Source organism: Sorex fumeus, unplaced genomic scaffold (assembly GCF_029834395.1).
Source record: "Sorex fumeus unplaced genomic scaffold, SorFum_2.1 ptg000043l, whole genome shotgun sequence".
Classification (NCBI taxonomy): domain Eukaryota; kingdom Metazoa; phylum Chordata; class Mammalia; order Eulipotyphla; family Soricidae; genus Sorex; species Sorex fumeus.
This window is the reverse complement of record NW_026606100.1, coordinates 40,128,678-40,155,805: the sequence shown is the minus strand read 5'-3', so window position 1 is coordinate 40,155,805 and position 27,128 is coordinate 40,128,678. Positions and strand designations below refer to the sequence as shown.

Below are 27,128 nucleotides of genomic sequence, written 5' to 3'. Positions count from 1 at the left end.
TAAAGATGAACATTAAAATAAATTATTTGAACCATACACATACTGTTCCCTCTAGTAATGGGTATCAGGTTTTAAGTACTAGCTATGGATTGACTTATTCAATGGTAACTCATATAAAATTGTGAAAAGATGATGGTATAGTGACTAATACACTGCTATTATTTTTATTTTAAAGCTGATCAAATTGATGGAAGGCTAATTCTCTATACTTTTATCTAATTATGTAATATTAGACAACATGAAATCTAAACAATGATGGTCAATAATAAAGCACCCAGAGTCTATTTATATTTTCTCAGTAAGATCATTTTTAGTAATACTTATGACATATAAAATGCTTATATAACATCATTTGTTACTAGAATTGCTATGACAGAGCCCAAAAATTTGCAAAAGATTATCTCCACTCACTAACCCACTATTTCTATTGTGCAAATGAGAAAACATGTTCTTTCCTCAAGATTTATTTTCATTTGTCAGATATTTGACATAATATACTGCTTTTTTTAAATACAAGGAACTTTACTGCCATCTGCTGAAAAACTGTTATAATTAATATTAAAGCTAGGATGTTCTATTGTATACTGCACAACCCATAAAACCTCTACAACACAGCTTAGTTTTTACTACTGTCAAAAATGAGTAATTATCCTCCTGCCAAAGTTTATAAAGCCCCTAGGGTAAAATATTATAAAGCTCTAGTTCTATCCAGTTAATGTCTTGAACACCAAAGATACACATCCCAATTTATATTTAGGATGTATAATGTCAGTGGGATAATTAATGAGTGTAAAGAGAAAAATTATATTTGTTTTGCTTTTTTAGGTCACACCTATGGTACTTGGGGGCTACTCCTGGCTTAATGCTCAGCTGTCACTCCCAGCAGTTCTCAAGGACCATGCAGTGCTGGGAATGAAACCCAGGGCCTTCGAATTTTAAAATTTAAAAAGAAATACAAGTTTGCTTCTATTTTAAATTATATTTCAAAGTTGAAAATATACCCACAATATTGTTACCAGACTTACAGTCTTCTGTTCAACAACAAGGTAATGATAGAAATATTTCATAAAACATTCTTGTATTAGTTTTTTTTTACTATAACATTCAAAATACTCTTTTAAAACAAGAGTATCCTGTCACATCTTCTATATGCTCAAGTTTTGAGGGATTTGATAATCAAGGAAAGATTATCATGCATTTTCCAACTGCTCACATTGGTCCTTAAAAGCTGAGATAACTAAAAAAAATTAAAGCAAGAGATAAGTTTTATGTAAGGTACCAGGCATACTTTCTTGTATTGTGGTAAATACTTTCTTTACAAGTCATTCATTTAAATTTAAAATTTCAGAAATATATTTTTTTGCAGGGTAAGGAGGCGGCTTCCCAGTGCCACACCCAGCAATGCAGAAGTAGCACTGTAGCACTGTCCTCCCATTGTTCATCGATTTGCTCGAGCAGGCCCAGTAACGTCTCCATTGTGACAATTGTTACTGTGTTTGGCATACTGATACGTCATGGGGAGCTTGCCAGGCTTTGCTGTGTGGGCGAGATACTCTCGGTAGCTTGCCGGGCTCTCCAAGAGGGGCAGAGGAATCGAACCCAGGTCAGCTGAGTCGACCGCGTGCAAGGCAAACGCCCTACCACTGTGCTATCGCTCCAGCCCAATGCAGAAGTATGGAGGATTTATTCTGCTTATTTTGCACTGTGCAATTTGTGCTTGCTTTCATCTAACTTTAGACATGCAAAAATAATCACATATTCTGGTTTGCAATGATCTTGATACACAATATAATGATTAATACTGTCCTTTGCATTTCAAAGTATCCCATTCTCACTAGTAAACAGCTGTATATTCTGCTAGCTGAAATCTGGACTCAACATACAGGACTTAGAATTAAGTGAAATAAAAAGCTAAAATTATGGAGAGCTAGAACAAGTGTTTAAGCATTTGTTTTCCACACAGCCAACTCCAGTTTAATCTCTGGCATCACATGTAGTTGGTTCTGGAAGCACTGTCAGGAGTGAGTCCTGAGCACAGAACCAGAGTAAACCCTGAGCACTGATTGTGGCCCCAAAACAAAAAAAAAACAACAATAATAAAGAAAAAAACTGAAGCTGTAACAAATATTATCAGAGAAAAACTAGATATACAAGATGTACTATAAACAGTGTATCTGTCTTAACTGATTCAGATGTGCAATGAGATAAATTAAAAATATGGCATTACAATTTTGCAATTCAATCCAATTGTATCATTACCTTTTAATATAACTACAAATGTTTTATGCATATTTTCTTTCCTAAATGCTTCTACTGTTTTCATTAGCATCATTCAAGTTGATAAATTATCTAGCATGTTCCCCTCCTTTTTGTATGAAATAATCATTTGGAATTTTTAAAGTATCAGACAACCACTCACACACACACACACACACACACACACACACAAAGATGAACAGAAAGCAAAAATTTAAAGCAATGGTTTTTCACAATATACCATTCTATTAATTTTTTAATTTACATTTTAATAAACTTCATGGAGAAGCCAAACCTAATTTCCCAAAAGAAAAAAGAAAGGAAAATTTTTGGACATGCCAGTTAGTCCCAGTATAGTTTAAGGAAAAGTATTAACTCACATATAACCAGCAACAATAGGCTGATTTCAATCTTCAAATATTAAATATTTTGACTTAAAGAATATCCCCATTGGAGTTAGACGTAATGAAATTAATGGAATCTCAAAGGCAGCGGCCATACAGAGGAAACATAGTTTATGTTCTTTAAAATAATTTATAATTCTGATGTCATATCACTACTACACTGTGACCATTTTGCACTTGCTACAGACTAGCATAAATAAAGGTAGGGGGACAAAAATACTTTTAAAAACCATATCTATTTTCATCTTATGAAACAACAGCCACATGATTTTACCAAGAAAACACATCATTCGGTTACTTCCTTTAAAATTCAAGTTCCATCATCTTAATACATAAACACACTTGGACATGAGATTTTAAAAAACCACACATACACACAAGCTCTAGCTAGAGCTATAATAAACAAATTCCTTTTATAAACAAAATTTTAACTGAAAAGCCACAGTAGATGGGTGGGGGGGTGGGGGAGAAGGATATTACTTGGTAAAATCCAGTGACATCTACAATAGTTTTACAGCACATTTAAGCATTCTAGGGTTTTATATCTTCACCTGCCTTCCATTTCTTAGTTGCTCCTTAAAAAATTTTCAATTACAAATACAGATTTGACCTCAAGCTTAGTCCTGACCTTGAGTGCCAGTAAAAGCAATACATCTCAAATTTCTCTGATTACAATCTTAATTTTAAAATGGTTTACAACACAATGCCCATCTAAATGGGAAAAAAAGAAGAAAAAAGCAGCAATTATAAACCAAGTAATTATACTTAACAGGTTTATATGAGAGGTGTTTTTTTAGGATGATACCTAGAATGCACTTGCTGTGAGTCTCTTCAATAATTAAACTGACTTAGATCAACACTACCAAGGTAAGAATATAAGGGGCACACATTTACAATACTGCTAGCCTTAAAAGTAGTAAAGCAAAAGAAAATATTTCAAATAGCACATGCACATCTTACAGAACTTCCACTGAACTATCAATGGCTTCTATGCAATGTGCCTCTTTTCTGTAACAATGACCAAGAAAGGAAAAATGATATTAAAATGAACGGTACTGAACTGAATTGTTTGAAGCCAGTGCCCCATATACGGGGAAAAGTGCATTTAGTTCAGCAGCAATACAGCACAGTGTGAAGATATTGTGCTTAGATGCAGATATTTCAGAATTGAAAGATGTACAAGGCAAGTCAAGATATAAAACCATAGTACACTGTTAAATAACCTTGAAACATATATATATTGCAGTGTTCAAAGAAAAACATTCATTTCATTATACAAGGATAGGGAGAAATCCTTAAAGTTACCTATTGTAGTTTATGATATAATAAATACAGATCTATATAGCATTGTATATACATTTATAGAATGTGGTTGTTTATGTGTAATTTTTTCCAAATTATTGTTTTTGTGGATCTGCAACTTCCAGGAACAAAACTCATTTGTTCTACAAGTTTTTCTTCCCCCTAACTAAGCAAAGATATTTATACTTGAAAAGGTCTCAAAAACATCTCCCGAACAAGACTCACAACTGATCCGAGAAACATAATTAAAGGAATTTTAGAATTTTTTATGTTATCTTTTTACTTTGCCAGTTATTTCAACAAGCAAATTATCTTTTAATATTTAATCCAGATAATGCAAATTCGTTAGCAGAGGATATAAACTCTAGATTTGACTGATTAAAGCAGAGCAAATTAAAAAATTCATGATTTACTCTGACTGTAAACAATATACAAAATTTAAATCTCAATTTCAAAATAAGTTAAGGAAAAATTCTACCTTTAGGGCCTAGAGTACTATAAAGACCTGACAATTGGCAAGGGGAAAACATGTATGATAAGTTGCAACAAAATTGTCATTGTTTTTGCTAAGGGAAAGTATCTAACTATACTACCTCTGTCCCTTAAATTTTATAACTTCATAATTTGTTGGCAAATGTTTTAAGCAAATGGCATATCAGATTACACAACAGAAAAACATCCATCAAGTTCAGCAAAGAAAACTTATATAAGCCTTTTTGTACAGAATTAAAAAAAAATCTAAATGGCTATGATTCCTCTATTAGCATAAACACATAATGCAGTCTTTATAAATCTGCCAAATATATCAATATCTACATAAATAGATACAGATATAGATATGAAACATCCATGGCAGTCTATTTTTGAACAGTGTGTGGGACCAGCAGATTTGTATCAAACCATGGCACGATATGGACCCTGCATCTTTAGGAACTGAATGATGAAAGAAGGACCCCCAGCAACAATCTGAGGTGGAAGATGACTAAGTGGACAGTTCTCAATACTCATGATTGAAAGTTTGCTGCAAAGAGCCAGTTCAAAGGGAAGGCTATGCAGGTTGGGGTTGTCATTCAAATACAGTTCTTCTAGGTTCTCCAGTGTACCTGTTAAAAAAATTAAATTAATTATAACTTGAAAAGTTATTTCATATTTAAGAAATTAAACTGGCATAATGAATACAACACATACTGAATACTGAGCTCTCTTAGTTTTAAAAAAAACTTTCCAACTATAGATCTCAAACTTTGTTGCAATTTCAAATCAACTGAGGCAAGTTAAAAAACCTGATATAGGGGCCAGAGAGATAGTACAGTGGGTAGGGCATTTGCTTTGCATGCAGCCAACTAGGGATAGATCCCCGGTACCCCAAATGATCTCACAAGCACTACCAGGAATGATTCCTGAGTGCAGAGCCAGGAGTACTGCTGGGTATGACCAAAAATAAAATGATAAATATAAAATAAAAAAAAAACGTGATATAGATGTGAAACATCAATGGCGAACTATTGCATCAGGCCCTACACTATACCAATCATGTCAGAATCTCTCCCCATATGGTTCGTTTTCAACCTTCAATAATTTTTTTTAAAAATGCAAATGCTACATCTAAACAGATTTTGTTTAAAACAGCATGGCATTTGTGCTTTTAATCTTTTTCACTCCAAACTATGTTTTTTGTATAGTCAGTGCCTATAATCAATCATGTTTCTCTTTTAGACAACGTGATAACCTCCACAAGTTTCTCACATGGAAAGCATTTTTTGTTTCATTTTATAGCATAATACCTAAAGGTACCCAGGCTATTCTTGGCTATGCTCAGGAGTAAAGCCTGGTTACTCAGGAGTAACCCTTGGTGGTGCTCAAGGAACCACATGCGGTGACAGATTTTAAGTTACTCAAAGCAGGGTCACAGCTGGCACAGACACAGGCTAAACAAGTGCCTTACCTCCTGTACTATCTCACTGGTCCCAACAACTTATTTTTTTTTCTTAATGTTTAACTCTTTCAATTAAGAATTATCATGTATTTGATAGTAAGCCATAAATCAAGTTAAATAACCTCAAAACATTTTCTTTCTTAGGATACTCATGTCTTCTAGACTAATGTCCCTAGCAACTGCACGAACTGAAAAACATGCTAAAGTGAAAGGTGTCTCATGTGCTTTCAATTATTTTAACTTCAAAATTTGAACTACTTTGATAAAGGGATGTAAGAGAAATAACTTATAAGCAATGACTTTGTTTTTATGTAAGATTCAGTTTAATCTTACGTAGTGTAAGATTCAGAGAAATCTTACACTATGTAAGAAATTATAGTAGCCTTATTTTATAAGAGAAATTATAGTAGCCTTATTTTATAGGTAGGAAGTTTGAAGCTTAGGGAGTTTATGCACGTTATTCAAAACCACAAACCAGTCATTGGCAGAGTCAGATTCTAAATAGTCTTCTTACTCCAAAATGATGCTTAACCACTAATCTACAATGTGCCCATGGGTAGCATAATATGAAGGGGAGAACATAATACACAAAATTACGGACTAGAAAATTACCATGTGACCTCTTTTAAACTGGAGTTACAACTTGCACTGCCTAAAATTGAAGGTGGTCCTGTTGGGGGGCCACACCCAGCAGTGCTCAGGGCTTACTCCTGGCAGTGCCCAGGGGACCATATAGGGTGCTAGGGACTGAATCTGTGCAGACACATGCAAATCAAATGCCCAACCTGCTGTACTACTTCTCTGGCTCTACGCTGAGTATGTTAAACAGTGGATATGAAAACACATTCAATATTCTAAAGACCTCTTATTAATCTGAGACCCTTACTAGGAACTATTATTTTTACAGAAGATATTTATTTCATTCAAGACTTCTGCAACTTTTAGATTTTAAGTTACACAAAATAATTTCTAAATTAAGGTTTTACCCATTACAAACACAAGAAGTCTAAATTGTTCTCAAATAACTATACTGATCCAAGTACCTCATGAAGAAACCTAACCAAAACCATCCAACCAACTATGAGTGTTCTATTAAAAAACAAAATCTTGTTAAAGTGTGATGCATCTCAGCTGTCATTTATCATATTTATGTAAAATATTGCTTAGACACACAAGAGTGATCTGTTAGTACAGAATCAACTACAAAAAGGATCCATACCAATTTCTTCAGGAAGATGAGTAAGTAAGTTCTCTCCAAGGCCTAGATGTGTGAGATTGGTGAGGTGACCAATACCTCTGGGAAGAGTGGTTAACTGGTTGTTTGTCAGGACTAGTTTCTAAAAGATTAACAAAACAAAAGAATGGTTACACATACATTTTCTACAACAGATGCAAATTTAAAACAACAGATGTCACTGTCACTGTCCTCCCGTTGTTCATCGATTTGCTCGAGTGGGGCCCAGTAACATCTCCATTGTGAGATTTGTTGTTACTGTGTTTGACATATTGAATACGTCATGGATAGCTTGCCAGGCTTTGCCGTGCGGGCAAGATACTCTGGGTAGCTTGCCATGCTCTCCGAAACGGGCGGAGGAATCGAACCCGGCCTGGCTGAGCAGGCTGTGTGCACGGCAAACGTCCTACCGCTGTGCTATCACTCCAGTCCAACAGACGCATTAAACATATTAAAAAAAAAAACAGAGATATCAGATGGGTACAGTAAGAAACAGTATATTTTTCTTTCAAAAGAAAGATATCAGTTGTGGGCTGAGATGTGGTTCAACAGGTAAAATACACGCTTGTCTTAGGTTCAATCCCAAGCACAGCAAGAGATAAAAACAAACAAAACTAAAAGCATATCATATTTTTATGATGTGTTAGACAGAAATGCAAATGAACTCTAATTCTGTAAAATTCAGCCCTAATGTTCTAACAATGTAACAAAAATCTACCTGGCCCAAGAATTAGATGAGTTCTTAAGAAAAATATGCAATTTAAATTAAAATAAAAAAATAAGGGTCAGAGAGATAGTAGAGTGGGTAGGTACTTGTCTTGTACAAAGCCTACCCAAGGTTTGATCTCTGGTATCTCATACAGTCCCTGAGCCCACCAGGAGTGATTTCTGAATGCAGAGCCAGGAGTAACCCCTGAGCACCACCAGGTGTGGCCCCCAAACAAAACAGAGCAACAATTTATATAATTTGAAATGCATCCTTATAATTTTAATCATACAACTATAAAATCATCCAGATACTGTCTTACCTGTAAATCTTTAAGATAAGCAATTTCATTTGGTAAGGATTCCAATTTGTTCTCCTCTAAATCCAATTCTCTTAATTTCCTAAGGTTTCCAAGACCATGGGGAAGCTTCTTTAGAAGGTTGTTGGATAATATTAGAACCTAGAAAAAAATTATTTATAGGATTTGATATCTCATAAAATGGAATTATATATTGCCATTGTATAGATTAAAATTGATTAAGAATTGACAATTTTCAGGGTGCCAGAGTGACAGTGCAGAGGACAGTGCAGAGTGTAGGGAACTGGCCTTAAATAGTCAACCTGAGATCAATCTGCAGCATCCATATGTTTTCTCCAAGCCCCACCAGTGATCCTTGAGTACAGAGCCAGGAATAAGGCATGACTACAGAGATGTGGCTCAAAAACAAAACAAAATAAAACAAAACAAAAGAATTGCCAATTTTCCAAGGAGTGAATATTAAGGACAATATTTAATTGTATAACAAAACATTCAATACACTATTCTAAAATAATGGCCATAGGTTTTAGAAGTGGAAAATTTAATCTAATCAAGACAAACTTTTAATAAAGCGATGGGGATGAATTTAACTAAATTATAAAAAAACCAAAAACACTATAAATTACTTGCACTAGATTCATATGCTTAATGGCATTCTGATAATAGAATAGATACAAATATTTTTCTAATAGGAAATAAATTATGCAAAACTCTTTACAAACCATCATTTAAGGAAGAACTGATTTTTTGCACTATGTCAATCCATAATATTTATAATACAAATATAACCCCAAAATTATAATTTGAAGAAACTTGAGAAAAGAAAGGATTGAGGAAAATAGTCTGTTTTCAGAGAAGTTACTATCTGCAATAAAAAAGGAAAATAAAGACAATACTCTGTATGGGGGTAGTAAAAAAGAGATGAATGCATAGATTACTAAGATTAATATTTTATTCCCACTTATTGCCATAAAAGTATACCACCATAATAAACATACAATGAGTAAGAAAATAATAATAGGCGGTATGGTGCCGCCAGCAGGTCAATCTGTACCTGTGAGGTGAGTGCATCAGCAGCCTGATGGCAATGTCAGACTTTCAGATACCCCAAAATTGCTGCTGTGCCTTTGGCCAGACCCCAAAAACTTGGGGCAAAGTTTACCAAGAAAGTAAACGGCCAAAAGTTAGGTATGTGGGAGACACACAGACAAACCACCTCTGGCTCAGCTATATAATTGGAGGCATGGCCTCTCTGGTTCCTGATCGAACTGCTTAATGGCCATGATCCCAGAGTCTCAGAAATGAATCTCGGAACCCAAAGGCTTTTGGCAGAAATGCGTCCTATTCCTGCAGTAGGTTACTGGCGCTGGGCCACTCCAGGTGGAAATAGGTTTCGTGCCTTGGCCTTTTCCCCCTGGCGGCCTGGTGACCACCATCCTCCAGAGGCCACTGGACAGTCAGGTTTGGGCCTGCAGTTACGAGACACACGGGACCTTACCACATGGGGGTGGATTCGACTCTTTCTCCCCATCCCAACAAGACCCCGAGTCGCTGCCTACAGACGGCCTCTCTGGCTCCTGATCAAGTTGATTAATAGCCATGATACCGGAGACTCAGAAACAAATCTTGAAACCCAGCGGCTTTTGGCAGAAAAGCATCTGGACTGCACATAAGGTGGCCGCCGGCTCAGAGCTTATTGGAATGAGGTATGAGCCAGTGGTGACAGGGCAACTGCAGTCTCATGGGAAGGGGAGCGGTACCGGCTCGTCCTTCACGTCCTACCAAGACCACGAGTTGCCCCCCCCCCACAAGCGGCTCTCTGGCATGGCCATGACTCCAGAGGCAAAAGGACTTAATCCAGAGCCTGGAAGCTTGTGGCAGAAAAGTGAATGAACTATGCGTTAAACTACGGCGCCATTCCTCCCCAGGAGGGAAAGGGTGTTGCTCCCTTCCGCCTTCCACACTCCCTTCCCCCCCCCCCCCCCCCCCCCCCCCCCCCCCCCCCCCGTGGCAGCAAGGTGGCTGCCACCTCAGAGCTTATTGGAAAGCCAGGTATGAACCGGCGGTGACGGGGCAACTGCAGTCTCATGGGAAGGAGGGTGGTACCAGCTCATCCTTCATGCCCTACCGAGGTCACGAGTTGCCCCCCACAAATGGCTCTCTGGCATGGTCATGGCTCCAGAGGCAAAAGGACTTAATCCAGAAGCCGGCAGCTTGCGGCAGAAAAGTGAATGGACCATGCATTAAACTACGGCGCCATGCCTCCCCGGGAGTGAAAGGGTGTTGCTCCCTTCCGCCTTTATCCCCCCTGGCAGCAAGGTAGCCGCCACCTCAGAGATTATTGGAAAACCAGGTATGAACCAGCAGTGATGGGGCAAATGCAGTCTCATAGGAAGGGGGACCATATCGGCTCGTCCTTCATGCCCTACCGAGGTCATGAGTTGCTCCCCACAAGCAGCTCTCTGGCACGGCCATGGCTCCAGAGGCAAAAGGACTTAGTCCAGGGCCCAGCAGCTTGCAGAAGAAAAGTGAATGGACCATGCGTTAAACTACGGCGCCATGCTTCCCCAGGAGGGAAAGGGTGTTGCTCCCTTCCGTCTTTTTCCCCCCTGGCAGCAAGGTGGCCACTGCCTCAGAGCTTATAGGAAAGCCAGGTATGAGCCGGCGGTGATGGGGCAGCTGCAGTCTCAAGGGAAGGGGGGGCGATACCAGTACGTCCTTCACGCCCTACCGAGGTCACGAGTTACCCCCCACGAGCGGCTCTCTGGCACCGCCATAACCCCAGACACACAGAAACCAATCTCGTAATTATCCGGCTCTTTGCAGGAATCCAAAATCGTGGCCACGTGACATTATATGATTCTCATAAACAGCTACAGAAAACAAAATATTTCACAATGCCTTTTCAGCAATTCTGATTGTTTGGGGGGAAATTCTAAACAATAATGGTGCACCTTTTCTCGAAGTAATGAATATAATCAATGTAGAGAAGAGTTAAGTAGCAATCATCTGCCTCACAGGCATTTGGAGGGGTGCGAAGGGGGTATACTGGGGTTCTTGGTGGTGAAAAATGAGTACTGGTGAAGGGAAAGGTGTTTGATCATTGTATGACCGAGACTTAAACCTGAAAGCTTAGTAACTTTTCCCACAGTGATTCAATAAATAAATATAAAGTAAAAGTAAAGTAAGTAAAGGTCCTCCCATTGATCATCGATTTGCTCGAGCGGGCCCAGTAACGTCTCCATTGGAGACTTTGTTGTTACTGTGTCTGGCATATCGAATACTCTCGGTAGCTTGCCGGGCTCTCCGAGAGGGGCGGAGGAATTGAACTCGGGTCGGCCATGTTGGCTGCATGCAAGGCAGACGCCCTACCCGCTGTGCTATCGCTCCAGCCCAAATATAAAAAAGAAAATAAATAAATAAAAATTAAGGTGGAGTTCATGCCCAATTCAATCAGCTAATCAGTGGCTGAATAAATAGCTGTACTCCTACCAAAAAATGCAAAAAAAAAAAAAAAGAATAATAGCAGCAACAATTAAGTTCAGTACTTAAAGGATATTATATGTACTATATATATTATTGCATTTAATCCTAACTACAACCTTTTATAAGGAAATCTTTATATCCAAACCTAAACGGTGGCCAACCAAATCCATTAAGATAGATAAAAAGTGGAATTATATGCATATCAGTTTGGCTTCAAAGTTTATGCTATTAACCATTATGCCATACTATTTCACCCTACTAAAACACTAAATTTTTTTTCAATTTAAATAAAGCATGGATATACCAAATACTTAGAAAAAATATTAGTAGTAAGCTTTCACTGGAGTCACAGTGGGTAGTACATTTGCCTTGCATGCAACCAACCCAGGTTCGATTCCTCCATCCCTCTTGGAGAGCCTGGCAAGCTACGGAGAGTATCCAGCCTGCACGGCATAACCTGGCAAGCTCCCCGTGGTGTATTCAATATGCCAAAAACAGTAACACCAAGTCTCACAATGGAGATGTTACTGGTGCCTGCTTGAGCAAATCGATGAACAACGGGAGGACAGTGCTACAGTGTACAGTACAGTGCTAAGCTTTCTCATCAAAAAAGAGGAAAATTTCCAGAGACTGACCCTTAACTTAAGGAGGTGGTGTTAAGATGGAGCTCTAATAATGGAAAAGAATTTTATAAAGTTCAAGAACATGAAAAGAAAGTAGTCTATATAGTGTGAATGCTAAGCTTCAGCGTACAGTTAGAAATAACCACACAATTCTAATGAAGAAAATAATCTATTCTCTATCCCTGATGTAACAGTACCTGGGCCTAGAATCTGAGCACTTCTGGGGAGGTCCCCACACAAAACAAAGGAAAATAACAAAAAAACCCCAAAGATACTTTACAGCACAGCACACAGCACTCAAACCTCCAGCTATCAGAAGACTAATTAATAAGTTTTGCCCCTAAACTTGTCAGCACCTCATCATGCTAATAGTGCTGCATATTTAAAAGAGCCCTAACACTTCTAATAATGATCATCTGTCAAAAAGAAACTGAATAAATACTAAAACTCAACGCCACCCCAAAAAAATAAATTGAGCATGTAAACTGGAAAATTTATAAGCAATATATCTTTAGAAGGACCTAAAGAGTTCTAAACACTCTTTTATTTACTCACCTCAAGAGAAACAAGGCCAGACACATCTTCAGGGATCTTTGTGAGCTGATTAGTAGCTAAATTCAACTCTACCATGCTAGTCCAAGTTCCAAAATCCAGAGGAAGTGATGTTAGCTGATTGTCCTGGCAAAGACAAAAAGCATCATCCATAGAAGAACCACAAAAACAAAGAAAGCTTTATATATATGCTTCCCTATGGAACTGAATGCTTAATTAAGCATTCACTTGTAATTTCCACTTTTTATATCCAAACATAAAAAAGAAAGAAAAAAAAGCAATGCAACTTTAATCCTCCTGAGTTTTTCTTAAGAAATCAGGTTACTTTGAAGGTGAATTGAAGTCTGTTCCCTATGTGACTATCAATGGACATGGAGATAAACACTATCCACACCAACAATTGAGATAATTTACAGAATGTACTGAATTTTACAGAAATGTAGTGGATTAAATGCGGCTATTCAAAGATCTGATAACAATAAAAGAAAACATCTAAAAGCAGCTAAGAGGAAACTCGATAAACAGTAATCCTAAAGATGCTAAGCAATAGAAGAAAACTGTCTTAATAAGATAGCAAACTAGGTCATTAAAATGTCCAAATGATGGTTAATATTGTATGATAAAACAATGTCATAAAAATATTATCACCTGAGCTAATGAGATAACTCAACAGGCTGGAGTGCATCATCTGCATGTGTGATTGATGGACCCAAGTCCTTTAACCACAAAATTCCCTGGCACTGCTCCTCTAAAAACTGAGTCAGGAATAGCCAAGAGCACCAGCAGAAGTGTCCCCAAAACAAACAAAAATTACTACTTATGCTTATATGAAAAAAAAATGTTCTACTGGACTTTTCAAGAAAAAGTTTTGTCAAACATAAACAAATCCCTATGTGAAGTTTTACTAATTTACTGAAAACATCAAGTCTTTCCAGAGAACATACTTCAATAACATGGCATCTATTAAAATACACAACTGCAAAAATTAATCAACATCTAAATTGCTGTGTTGTAAACCTCTTACCGTAAACTGAACATTCAGAATGTCTTCTGCTGTTACCACTGCTAAATTTCATGTAACCAGACTGATTAAATTTTAAACTTAACACGAGACAATTTTTTTGAATTTCCATTAACTTACCTACATGAACTTCAAAATAAAATTACTAAATCACATACTTATGAATAAGAATAGATATAATCAAAAAATTACACATTTAAAAAACCACAACTACATTCACATGACACACTAAAAACACAAAAAATATGATATAATGTGGAAAATACATTATACCCATAAGCAAAGAAAATCTAGATTTCTGGATTCTTACATCAGCCAGGAATTAATTATGGGCCCAATTTATTTTTGCAGAGCCTAAACTTTACTTACTAAATAGTAAAATCACAGCACAAATCACCTTTTATTTTCCTGCCCTTTGGAAAAAATATTCTTTTAACTACAAAGTTAAACTCATTCATTTCAAAATATACAGATGAGCAAACAAAAAATAAGATTACCCGAATTAATTCCTATATTCAAACAAAAATTTTGGTAAATACTATCTGTATGCCTATAAGTCTATAGTTGTTTAATACATAATTATAGTTTAATTAATGGGCTAGGGGTTGGGATACGGTTGAGGATAAGGGACTTAACTTACATGTTTGCAGTGCTACAAACATTCACACCAAGTACCACTGGATTTGTCCTTGGTGGCCTAGAACCACTGGCAGGTGTGGCTCCACAATAATTAACAATTAAAAAGCTTTTAAAAAGTGTTTGGAAGAGTAAAGCATGCTTTAGCTTTTTTCTACTTTATCACGATCACGACCATCCTGTTGTTCGTCGATTGCCTTGAGCAGGCCCCAGTTAAGTCTCCTTCGTCCTACCCGAGATTTTTTAAAAAGTTCCATATTAAAGGCTCTTCCAGGGTTAGGAGATTGAGACCCACCATTGTTACTGGTATTTGGAATATTGGGTACACCACGGGGAGTTTGCCAGACTCTGCCGTGTGGGAAGGTTACATTCGGTAGCCTGCCATTTTGTCCAAAGTAAAAATGAGATAATAAGATGCTGTGCGGCCGCATTTGCTGCCACGTGTTTCTGGGAGCTGGGTTTTATAGTCTCTAGGTCTTGGCCATTGATGGGGTTACACGGCGCCAGGGGGCCAGTTGGTGGATGTGACCCCTATCTACTGTAATTTGTAGGATCTGGGTGGAGGATGTTCCACTTTATAAATATGTTCTACTTTATAAATGAAAACATTTATTTTCTTTTGGATTTTCAGTATATACCCGGCAGTGCTCAGGCTTACTCATGCTTCTCTGTTCAGAGACGACTCCTGGCAGATCTTGGAGGACCTTTAGACAGTATAGGAACTGAACTAGGTTCAGCTGTGTGCAAGGCAGGAGCTTTAAACCCTTGACCATCTCTCCAGCTCCTGAAAACATTCATACTTCATATAATTAGCTGGTACCAAACTAAACAGAAAACTCTCTAACAACTATCTCTACAACTATGCTCTTATTGATAGTCTAGATTATTTCTTTAGGGCAAACTGTTAAGGGTATCTATTCTAAGATATGTTACCAAATACAAATTGCCTTTAAACATCCTAATTACCAGCTTAGATCCCTCAATAAGAAATCAGTATTCATTTTCCACAGTAACAAAGAAAAAAATTAGCATAGAAATAGAAGCTTCTCCTCCATGCCTCCCACCCCCAAGCAGAGACTTACCTTCATATTCAGCTTACTTAAAACTTTTGCTCTGGAGAAAATTCCGAATGGGATTTTATTGATTCGATTGTGTTCCATGTTGAGAGAATAAATGGTGGAAAACTGAGATGGACCACCTACTGGATATAACTGGAAGCAATTTCTAGCTAAGGTCAAACTATTCAGTTTCACAAGACTTGATAAAAGACTCTGTAAAAAATAAAATAAACCTAAGAATTAGAACTGTAACAATACTTATGTTGTAAGCACAACTGCCTCAAATACGACACCTCAAAAGATTTTGCAAATAACTCACTAGGTCAGTTTTACGATGCATCCTTTAGAGAACATTATTACTCAAGCTAGTATGGTTGGTCCCCTGAGCACTGCCAGCAGTGATCTCTGTGTGCAGAGCCAGTAGAAAGTCCTAAGCATCAGGTGCAGTTCCCAACAAACAAAGGAAAAACAAAACAAAACCAAAGTCTCTGCCATAAAAAAAAAAAACCTAAATCTTATGTAGAGAAGTAAAGCATAAAAAAAGAAAACAAGAAATATTAGAGAAATATATATTATTCAGTTACTATATAAATAGTAATAAATTATATAGACAATGCTTTAGATAGCTGAAGTCTAGTTCAAGAAATATCAGTATTAGCATCCCTTGGGAATCTGTCAGAAAGACTTGGCGGCTCTAGCTCTTGGGCAACACAAATAAAAAAGTATTCAGCGAAGTTCTAGGGAACATTCTAAAGTAAGAGCCCAAGCAAGGAAGGGAAGAATGACATGGTATGTGGTGGTGGAGTATGTGTGTATGCTTGTTAGTGCAAGTGTTTTAGATAATGTTAACACACTTCAGTAGCCCACTATGTAAGACTTAGTATCTGAGTTTTCAGTTGTTCTGAAAGGGCCAACTGGAGGAAAAGAAACAAATATGTAACTGAAAGTCTAACTATATGGTAAAATAAAAACTTCTTTATAATGCACATTAAGAAACTTCTCATAACATTTACTGGTATACAGATAAAAGAAGAGCAGGGGCAACAGTTGTTGTAGGTCTAGAGATAGTAGAGAGTTAGGACGCATGCCTGACATGTGTGGTGAACACAACTTGATCCCTGGCACAGCAGGGCCTGAGCAGCACAGCATCCTAAGACCCTAGAATTCACAGGAATGGTAACTGGATCAACGAGAACTGCTTAGGAGATAATTCCACTTTCCACCCACCTCTTAGCCCCCCGAAAAAATAGTGAGAACTTTGTGCAACAGTCAATTCAAACAAAACAACTTTATTGAATCTTGTGGCAAAAAAAAAAGTTCTTATTCTTACTACTGACTTTATTAAATCAATATTCTTTTATGATAAAGTAAAAAATATCTGAGGATATTTTAAAAAGCAAATCAGGAAGGCAGTTCTTCAAATTTTGAAATTTTTGTGTTCCTGACTCGTGTCTAAAATCTTCTGCTTAGAGCTACAAATATAGTTAGAGGGGTCACGGCACAAGCCTTGCATGAGTTTATCCAGGCACAATATGGCCTCCAGAGTAACACTGGGGTCGTTCTGGAAACCTATGAGCACGGCTGGAGTAGCCCTGGTGATACCTTCAATTCAGGGCCAGAGCAGCAACACACATTCTCAGGCTATAGCACTGAACCACTAACCTGAGTGGCCACCACTTGGCAGAAACAACACCCACCCCACCCCAAATGCCAAATTTTCTGCCTGTTATATAACCTATGGTGAACTAACTGTATAATCAATATTAATACACACACACATATAATCACCATACTCCTGACATATATTAAAGATAACAAATGGCCAAAAATATAATTTCTCTTGTCTTATTTCCCTGCTCTCATCAAAATATATCCCAGCCTTTCTACCAATTACGATGAAACTAATATCGCTTACTCCCCGTTGCTTAGAGAAATAATGAAATGTACAGTATAAGTCAATTTAGAAATAATTTCATAAATTGTTATATGTGAAAATACTGAGCACAGTATCTGTATTCTAAGGAAATATCCAATAATCATTCATTTCCCTTTACTGACAGTAAGATTTAAAATACAAATGAAATAAAAAGATTTTTTCACTTTATAAAATTCTGCATGGACCCAAGTCTTTATATTTAGGCATACTGACACTATTAAAGAAGGGTCAGTCTTTGATTCATAACTTAAATCCCAAAAGAACTCAACAGATCTAATTTCTAAAAATCTAAAACTTCATCTAATTATTCTTCAAAATCAAAGCAAAAACTGAATATACACATAAAGCACCTTTATTCTTAGATCCCTCGCAACTTCTCCCATAAATATCCACAAGTTTATGATTTCATTATTTTAGTTGTTAGAACACTACAATAGATATAGTGACCATAAGCAAACACATGAACAATTTGTAGGCTATGTTAAAGTAATAGGAACAAAAAGAAAAGGCAATAGTGCAAAAGGCAACTTGTGAGTTTGGCATCTTGTCCAATTAACTTCTAAGCAAAGTATTTTTATAATAGAAAACCCAAATTAAAATGTTTTAATAAAAAGACTTCAGTGAGGCCAGAGAGACAGAACAGTGGAAAAGGCGCTGCCTTGCTCACAGCAGACCTGGGTTTGATCCCCGGTACCACAGATGGCTCACTAGAGCCTCCACCAGGAGTGATCTCTAAGCAGAGTCAGAAGTAAGCCCTGAGCATTGCCCAAAACACAAAACAAAACAAAACAAAATACACTAAATAGGCTTTGAAATCACTGCTTAAGCAGGTTAATAATTTGTATCACAGGAGAAATGCAGCTAATATTAATCTTGATGGCTTTGTTATCAAGATTTATCATCCTTCTGTTGGATCCTTCTATACTGGGTATAGTCATTGAAACCAGCCCAAAGGGGTCTTTTGGGTTTTTTCTTAATAACCTTTATTGTCTCTTTCACAATGACATGGAAAAGGTTTACATAATGCTAAAGCAAATATTTTCTACTTTGGTTTCTCCTTTCATCTTATATTCAAAAAATGTTTAATAAGTTCTTACAATCTTACCTTCTTTGGTAAAATTGTAGAAACTACAATTTTACTAAGATAGAAACTACAATTCTACTAAGATAGAAATTCCAGAGAATTTTTATCTTAGTAAAGTGATATATCAACAACATAATTATTTAAGCAACCTTAACCATAAAATTGTTTATCCAATTGTAAATTTTTCTCGTTTCCTTTTATTATCTTGTAGATACGTTTTAAGAATTCATTCATATTACTTCTTACCTCAGGTAAAGTAGAAATGTTATTGTTCTCTAAATTTAATTCTTCAAGTGCACTGCATTTTGCCAATGATCTGGGAATTGCTGACAATCTGTTATATCTCAGACCAAGACGATTTAAACTAGACAAGTTGCCTGTGAAAATAAGAGAACTAATTTTAATAAATCTAATGAGCCTCTCAATGTTTATTAACCAGATATTTATGAATTTTTTTGAAGTACAAAATTTATTCACTGCAGCCTATTCTGCAAGATCATTAACTTCTAGTAACACATGATATCCCACCAATTAGGATGAAATTAAAATTATTTTTATTTTCACTTGCTTAAGAGAAAAGATAAAATGTACAGTATAAGTCAATTTAAAAAATCATCAGAAGATATTGGTAATCTTTAATAACAAGTTAACTGTCAGATAAAGTCTAACTAAATTACGTAAAAGTAATATATATTTTAAAGTATAATAGTTATCCTATTTGAATCTATGACATGATATCTAACAAAGAACCAATAACTATATGTAAAAAAAATCCACATATAATTGAGAAATTTCAAATTTTTTTATATTTAAAATATAAAATACACAATAATGTAGCATTAGAAAGGTTTAATGACTTTAATTTAAATACAAACACTCCAAAAGTTTTTCATAATGCCAACCTAGTGGCCAAAAAAAAAAAAAAAGTAAAAATTCTAACTTCTCATGATCTAAGCACATACAGGTAGTCCCTACTAGATAAATTGTAAAGCAAAGCAGAAAAAAACGCAGTTTTAGTTTTTACTGTCACGTCTATTTGGCAATAATTGCAATATGATATCTACTAGCAAAAAGAATTTCATTTAAATTCCCAAATATGTATTAGAAAATCACTGTCACTGTCTTCCCATTGTTCATCGATTTGCTCGAGCGGGCCCAGTAACGTCTCCATTGTGACAATTGTTATTGTGTTTGGCATATCGAATATGTCACGGGTAGCTTTCCAGGCTTCGCTGAGCGGGCAAAATACTCTCGGTAGCTTGCCAGGCTCTCCGAGACGGGTGGAGGAACTGAACTCAGGTGGGCCATGTTGGCTGCGTGCAAAGCAAATGCCCTACCCGCTGTGCTATCACTCCAGTCCATATTAGAAAATGTGTTCACTTATATACCCATCCACCCCCACACCCCAGAATAAATTTAATTCAATGAATTTTTCATGGCTAATTTTATTTTCCTTACTTCAAATTACAACTGTTGCTAAATAATTATAGAAGGTCCAGGTTAGAAAGTCAAGTGTAGGACCAGAGCAAAAGTACAGCAATTGGAGAGTTTGCCTTGCATATGATTAACCTAGCATCCCTTACAGTCTCCAAACCTACCAGGAGTGATCACTGAGTGCACTGCCATGAATAAGCACCAAACACCACCAAGTGTGGTCCAAAAACAAAGAAAAAAATAATCAAATGTAGCCTCTGTCTTTAAATTAAACATCTTCCCAGTGTTAGAAATTTTAAGAGTAGATTCCCATGTCACACAACTTTTCGGAGTCAAGTGTTTTGATGAGTTTTATCTGTTGGCAACATCTTTATATTTATCTCATTCTTTCTTGCTTTCCCGATTTTTCAGAAAGTCACTGGATAATTCTTTCCTGCTTAGATGCAGCATCACTATGATACTTGCAAAACACATTAATCGGCTGCTGTACTATTGCTCTAACCCCTGAGCACTGAAATCTTATGAAGGCACTGCCTCATAATCCTTATACTTATCACTGTATCTTTTCCTCTTTTAAAAAAATTCATGATTGAATAGATGAAAAAACTAAATGGAATTACTTTCCATGTAAGCACTATTTATTTAAGGTTAAGCACTGGTTATTTAAGGCAGAAAACTGAATGCAAAAGCAATAAAATCTACCTCTTGGAGCTATAACACAGTAGGTAGGGTGCTTGCCCTGCACATGGTGGAAACCAGGTTCAATCCCTGATATCACACATGGTCCCCTGAGCCCCACTAGTAGTGATCCTTGAGCACAGAGCAAGGAGTAAACCCTGAGCATAGCTGTTGTGGCCCAAAAACAGAAACAGAAGAAAACAAAAAAATCAAACTACTACTTAACAAAGTTAATTTCGTCTTTAAAGTTAACTAATTTAATGTTAACTACAAAGCTTCACTAATGTCTCCTTTCTATCTTGGTGCAATGCACCAATTTCAGAGGGAGAAGAAAAAGCAAGAGAAGACAGGCTGGCTTTCTAAAACCCCAAAGCAAAATAAATAATTAATAAATAAATACAGCCCCAAAGCATTCAGATTGAGAGTAAGGGCCAGAAAAATACCTTATTACTGCTTACCACTATAACTGCACTATTACATTGAAAATGATGCAAATGTTACTTAAAAGCTGCATCAGCAGAAAATAATTTGTTCTATGACTAATTTCTAACAGCTCGAATATCATAAGCTCTTATCATTGAAACAAATGATATGTTAGACAACAGTTTAGGGTCACAGAGATAGCTCAATGGTCTGGTGCATGGTATGTATGCAGGCGGCTCTTTTTAGACCTGTGTACATCTCTGGTCAACCCTAGAGCACAGAGCAAGTGTGATCCCAAGACAAAACATAGTTTTATTGTTTTTTTTTTAAACTATTTTACTGAATCACTGTGAGATAGATCCTTACAAAGCTCTTCATGATTGGATTTCAGTCATACAGTATTCCAACACCTATCCCTCCACCAGTGTACATTTCCTATCACCCCCCCACCCCCACCCCCAGCACTCCCCCACCCTTTCTCTCTGTCTTCTCCCTCCCTCCCTGATTGGGTTTCAGTCATACAATGATCCAATATCCATCCCTCCACCAGTGGACATTTCCCACCATCAATGTCCCTAGTTTCCCTCCTGCCACCCCTCCCCAGCCTGGCTCTATGGCAGCTACTTTCTCTCCCTCCTCCCTCCCTCCCTCCCTCCCCTATCTCCCCCTCTCCTCCCTCTCTTTCTCCTTTGGGTCATTGTGGTTTGCAACATTGATACTGAAAGGGTATCAAGAAAATCCCTTTACCTGCTTTTAACCCTCAGATCTTGTCCAGCATGATCATCCCCAGCTATTACTGCCATACTGGTCTCTTCTCCATCTTACCCACCCTCATCCCCACACACACTTGTGGTTAGTTCCAACCACTGACCAGTCCTCCTAACCCGTTTTCCCTGGCCATGGATATTAGTCTTTTACTACATATTTCCTTTACATACCACAAATAAATGCAGTCATTCTATATCTGTCCCTCTCCTTCTGACTCGTTTCACTCAGCGTGACACTCTCCATACAAATATGGAATGCTTCACGAATTTGCGTGTCATTCTTGTGCAGGGGCCATGCTAATATTCTCTGCATTGTTCCAATGTTAGTATATGTGCTGCTGAAGCGAGCACAAAACATAGTTTTAACAGGGGCTAGGAGATATCTTAAAGACTGTAGCTCAAGCTTGGCATGCACAAGGACTTCCCTTCGACCTTAGAACTGTAAGACTTGCAAGATTCAGCTCTGGTCAGTTCCTTGAACATCAACCACTAGTCCAAGCATTGAATTCTCTAGCCATCACAGCTTAATGGAGTATTGCTTAGTCACTCCCAGGTCCACTGGTCACTACTTGGGAGTCCCACCCAAATCAAAGAATAATTATTTAAACCAGAGGTATCAAAGTACTTTTTAATTTATTTATTTATTTATTCATATTGCTTTTTGGGTCACACCCAGTGATGCACAGGAGTTACTCCTGGCTTTGCACTCAGAAATTACTCCTAGCGGTGCTCAGGGGACCACATGGGATGCTGGGAATCAAACCCGGGTCAGCTGCGTGCAAGGCAAATGCCCTACCTGCTGTGCTATCACTACAGCCCCTCAAAGTACAATTTTTAACGACGAAACATTTATTTACATATGACAATGAACAAGTTCCTTAATTTATTTCTGATCCACAAAGTGGGTATACTATTAAGTGCTTCAGAGATTGCTGAGTATTAAATACAGAATAAGAAACTTAGCATAACAAATATTACTTAACAGATTTCAATATATGTTCTATCCTGTAAAACATTTTATTCTGTAAAAATTTTATTCTGTAGTATATATTATTTTATAAATCTTAAAGTCACTTCAAAAAAAATTGACAGAGGGCTTTGGGTTAATACCTGGCTGTGATCAGCTTCACTCCTGGCTCTATCCTGAAGGATTAGGCCTGGAGATATTCAGGGGACTATATGCAGTGCTGGGGATCAGCCGCATGCAAGACAAGCAAGCACTTACCCACTGAATTATCTCTCTTGCTCTCCCATCTTAATTTTTCCATTCTTTTTAAGATTAATAATTATGGATATATATTTTTTCTTTTTTCTTTTTCTTTTTTTTTTTTGCTTTTTGGGTCATACCCGGCGATGCACAGGGGTTACTCCTGGCTCTGCCTGCACTCAGGAGTTACTCTCAGTGGTGCTCAGGGGACCATATGGGATTCTGGGAATTGAACCCGAGTCGGCCGCATGCAAGGCAAATGCCCTACCTGCTGTGCTATCTCTCCAGCCCCAATTATGGAGATATTTTATATGGCTTTCTATCAAGTAATAATTCTTAAAGATCTTCACGGACTATGCCAAGTTGTTTCCCCTTGACACCATGGCTGTTTGTGAATGTTGTTGTGCTCATAAATTCATTTTTATTTTTATGCTTTATTGAATGCAACACATTTGTTCCTGAAGCTTCCTCTGGCTATTCCAATAAGTTCTTACTGATCTCCCTGGCAAATGAACTTTGGGCAGTATATTATTTTCACCATAAGCTGACATATAATTACATGTGGTCTACATTGCTAATTGTTTCATTAATCAGTTATCTCTCTCATTAGACTGACGACTCATTAAGTCTGAAACTTCATGTTCACTCATGCATTTTAATAATCAAAGAAGCTATAGCATTTCCCTATTTTCCTCCTTTCCATTAGGAACAGGACGCAAAAACTTGAAACTATATTTTTTGTGTTTGGCTTATTCTCATGTAATAAATGCTAGGAAGGAAGGAAGGAAGGAAGGAAGGAAGGAAGGAAGGAAGGAAGGAAGGAAGGAAGGAAATTTAGCATTTAATTAAGGTGGAATCTTCAAATTTAATTTTCACTCCCATCCCCCTTTATTTTAGACTTTGTAAAACTTGCAAACCTTAAAAATACCTTCCCCCACCCTCTGGTTTTGGTTGGGTTTTTCTTTTAGTTTATATAGTTTTCTTTTTTTCTATAAGCATAGATAATATTTTGCCCATCTTGTTTATTTTTTAATTAAACTTTAAAATAACTTTTAATCTATGACAATATGATATTCTTAAGAAGAAACATCAGTAAACGCCAATCATTTTCTTAAGAGTATGACATGTTCAAAGAGTCATCAACATTTTGCCAATACCCAAATATCCATAATGCTCAGCAACATAGCCGAGATGAAAAAAACCTCATCTAAAAAGTCTATTATTTACTGATCCACCCTCTACAGTGGTTTCAACTCTTACCTCTTTCAATGAGTAGTTTTAACCACAAACTAAACTGCAATCTAGAAATCAAGTGATAACTTGCTTTAATATTGAGCCATTCTGACAAAGAAATAAAATCGATGCTGCTGAGCTTCTGTGTATAAAGTAGGCGATCACTGCCAATCACTGGCATTTTACTTTTAAGTGCTTAAGTTGTTCAGTGCTCCCTTCTGACAGCTTGCTTTCTTCTGCTGTCAAATTTTTAAAATATGACAACATCAAATGACTATGAATTAAAATTAGATGTTTTCCATTTCAGCAAATATAACCAGCATCTTTAGGTTAACACAGAATAATTTTTGAGCAAGACTAACTCAAAAGTATTTCTTGATCTTCTCTTAACAAAGTAGCGAAATATCAGTAGGGAAGACAAAGGGTTCTAACAATGAATAATGTCAAAGGTATAACTATTTATAACTATTAGAAACAAACTGAAAAACTAAAAGCAAGAAAAATTATTAAATGTTAGAAACACAACACCACCATTTTTAAAAAATAGTTAAGTTTTATATGTAAGTGCTGTAATTACCTAATACCTAATTATAAAAACTCTACTTGTTAATATCATCAAAATTAGTATAACTTTTTTTCAGACCCTAGCACAACAAAAAGATCTCTGTAAAATGTTCTATGTTCAGACCTTGAAAACAAGGTCTCATTGAATTCTTTTTTTAATCTCATTTTGAAAAAAAAAAAAATGTATAACTTTTTCATATTCCAGAATGCCTTCCCCACCCCTTCTAATTAATAACTACCACCAAAAGACTTTAGGATCTCAGGTTCATGGCTAACAGTGGCTGACTCAATTGGAAGACAGTTGAAAAAAAATGCCTGTTATAATAAAGCTTAATGATTTTTTTTCCCCTTCATTTTTGGTACACCCAAGCAGAGAACAGGGCTTATTTATTGCTCTGTGCTCAGGGTCTGTACGTAGCACAGGATCAAACCTGGGTCAGCAACATGCAAGAAATGCTTTATTTTACTTTGACTCTGGTCGTGTCCCCCCCCCCCCCCCCGCCCCAGAATCTTGAGTTAAAATATTTACCCCCCAAAAAAGAGAATGTGCTTTTTACTCTTCAATAAGGCAGACTACTGGTCAAATCAAATAAACTATGTCTTTTGACACTCTAACTTAACTGCAATAAGCTGCCCCCACCCACCCCATTTTCTTAGCCTCCTCTCCACATCCTATGAATGGTCAGTGGTTCTGGTACTGTTGAGTCTCTCCACGTGGTAATAGATAACCAGGTTACTGCTAAGGTGTGACCATTATGCAAGGGGAACCAATGTTAAATAAAGGGGCTAAAACATCCGTCTGCTTGTATGAAAAAAGACAACATAAGAAATGAAGTTGGTTTTTGCAAGAGTGACTACAAAAGCAATGTTAAGATTTCATTTTCCATTGTGAGTTTCAAGCAAGAATGTTAGCTTTGTGGAACTAGGATAAAATCTCCAAGATAAATTAGGGGTTTTGTTTTTAGCATACTTTTAACATACTTTTAAAGGACAAAGCTAGGGGGGAAAAAAGAGGCCAAGTTTCAGAACTATATTCCAACTGAGTTAGCCACTAACTGTTTTGTGAACTGCTCTTCTGTAACAAATTAGAAGAAAAATATCAATGATTAAGATTATTGAGATGTGATGAAGACCACCTAAATGTCCAAATTTCTTACCAAATCTCAGCCTTCTATACAATGAAAAGAAAAGAGAGGGATGGAGAATTTCAATAAACACAGTGTATAATATAATACTTTTTTTTTTTTTTGCTTTTTGGGCCACACCCAGAGATGCTCAGGGGGTACTCCTGGCTAAGTACTTAGGAATTACTCCTGGCAGTGCACTGGGGACCATAATGGGATAATGGGAATCGAACCCAGGTCAACTGTATGCAATGCAAGTGCCTTATTCACTGTACTATAGCTCTGGCCCCTATAATATCATTTTTAAAAAATTTCAATAAGCTTTACTTAATTCAATTTATAGCACAGCGGTAGGGCGTTCGCCTTACAAGCGGCCAACATGGCCGACCCGAGTTCGATTCTTCCGCCCCTCTCGGAGAGCCCGGCAAGCTACCGAGAGTATTCGATATGCCAGACACAGTAACAACAAAGTCTCCAATGGAGATGTTACTGGGCCCGCTCGAGCAACAAATTACACTCTATTTTGAACGTCAGATAATAAATCTCAAATTCTACTTTAATAAGTAGGGAAAAGGAATATAAAACTCAGAGTTAGCAAGTGAAAGAAAAAGTAAAGATCAAAGTAAAAATCAATGGGAAAAAATACATAAAAAATCAAAATTAAGAGAACGAACCTCATAAATTTCTATCTGCACAGATTAGGACAGAAAGGAAAGAAGATACAAGTTATTGTTATTAGGAAATTGCATAATAGTCTAAATACTACAGAAAGATAAACAAGTATTATAAACAATTTCATATAGTTTAAAATGTCAAGTAGACATATTCCTTGAAAGACAAACATGAATGATGTTAATTTTAGAAGAAACTCCAAAAACTTAAAGAGAACATTTCCCACTAGGTGGCCAGTATTACTAAAACTGAAACGTAAGAGTCTATAGATCTTACTGATTTAAAAAGTTTTCTTTTTCCCTTGAGGGGACGTGGGTTCCCATACCAGGTGGTGCTCAGCGTTCATTCTTGACAGTGTTTAGTGATTACTCCTGGTTTAAGACTTGGGTGATGATATGTGGTACCAAGGATTGAGGCAGGGACAGAAACATGACAGGCAAGCACTGAAACCCCTGTACTCTCTCTCCAGACCA

General features: G+C 36.9%; 1 protein-coding gene and 1 non-coding gene across 5 annotated transcripts in view; both read right to left on the bottom strand.

The window, feature by feature from the left end:
• Positions 1–3,042: 3,042 nt before the first annotated feature.
• The window catches only part of SHOC2 (SHOC2 leucine rich repeat scaffold protein), a 67,973-nt gene continuing 43,887 nt past the window's right edge, over positions 3,043–27,128 (bottom strand). For all 4 annotated transcript variants that reach the window (XM_056120356.1, XM_056120354.1, XM_056120357.1 and 1 more), the window contains exons 4-9: positions 18,800–18,930; positions 15,558–15,746; positions 12,822–12,944; positions 8,161–8,298; positions 7,118–7,235; positions 3,043–5,065 (exon numbers count right to left, since the gene is read on the bottom strand). In XM_056120356.1, coding sequence (XP_055976331.1) covers positions 4,857–5,065; positions 7,118–7,235; positions 8,161–8,298; positions 12,822–12,944; positions 15,558–15,746; positions 18,800–18,930 — 908 coding nt within the window. In that variant the 3' untranslated portion in view covers positions 3,043–4,856. The remainder of the gene's footprint in view (positions 5,066–7,117; positions 7,236–8,160; positions 8,299–12,821; positions 12,945–15,557; positions 15,747–18,799; positions 18,931–27,128) is intronic.
• LOC130030007 (U6 spliceosomal RNA) lies at positions 22,100–22,206 on the bottom strand. Its single transcript, XR_008793439.1, has one exon. It is a non-coding gene; the product is annotated as a U6 spliceosomal RNA (small nuclear RNA).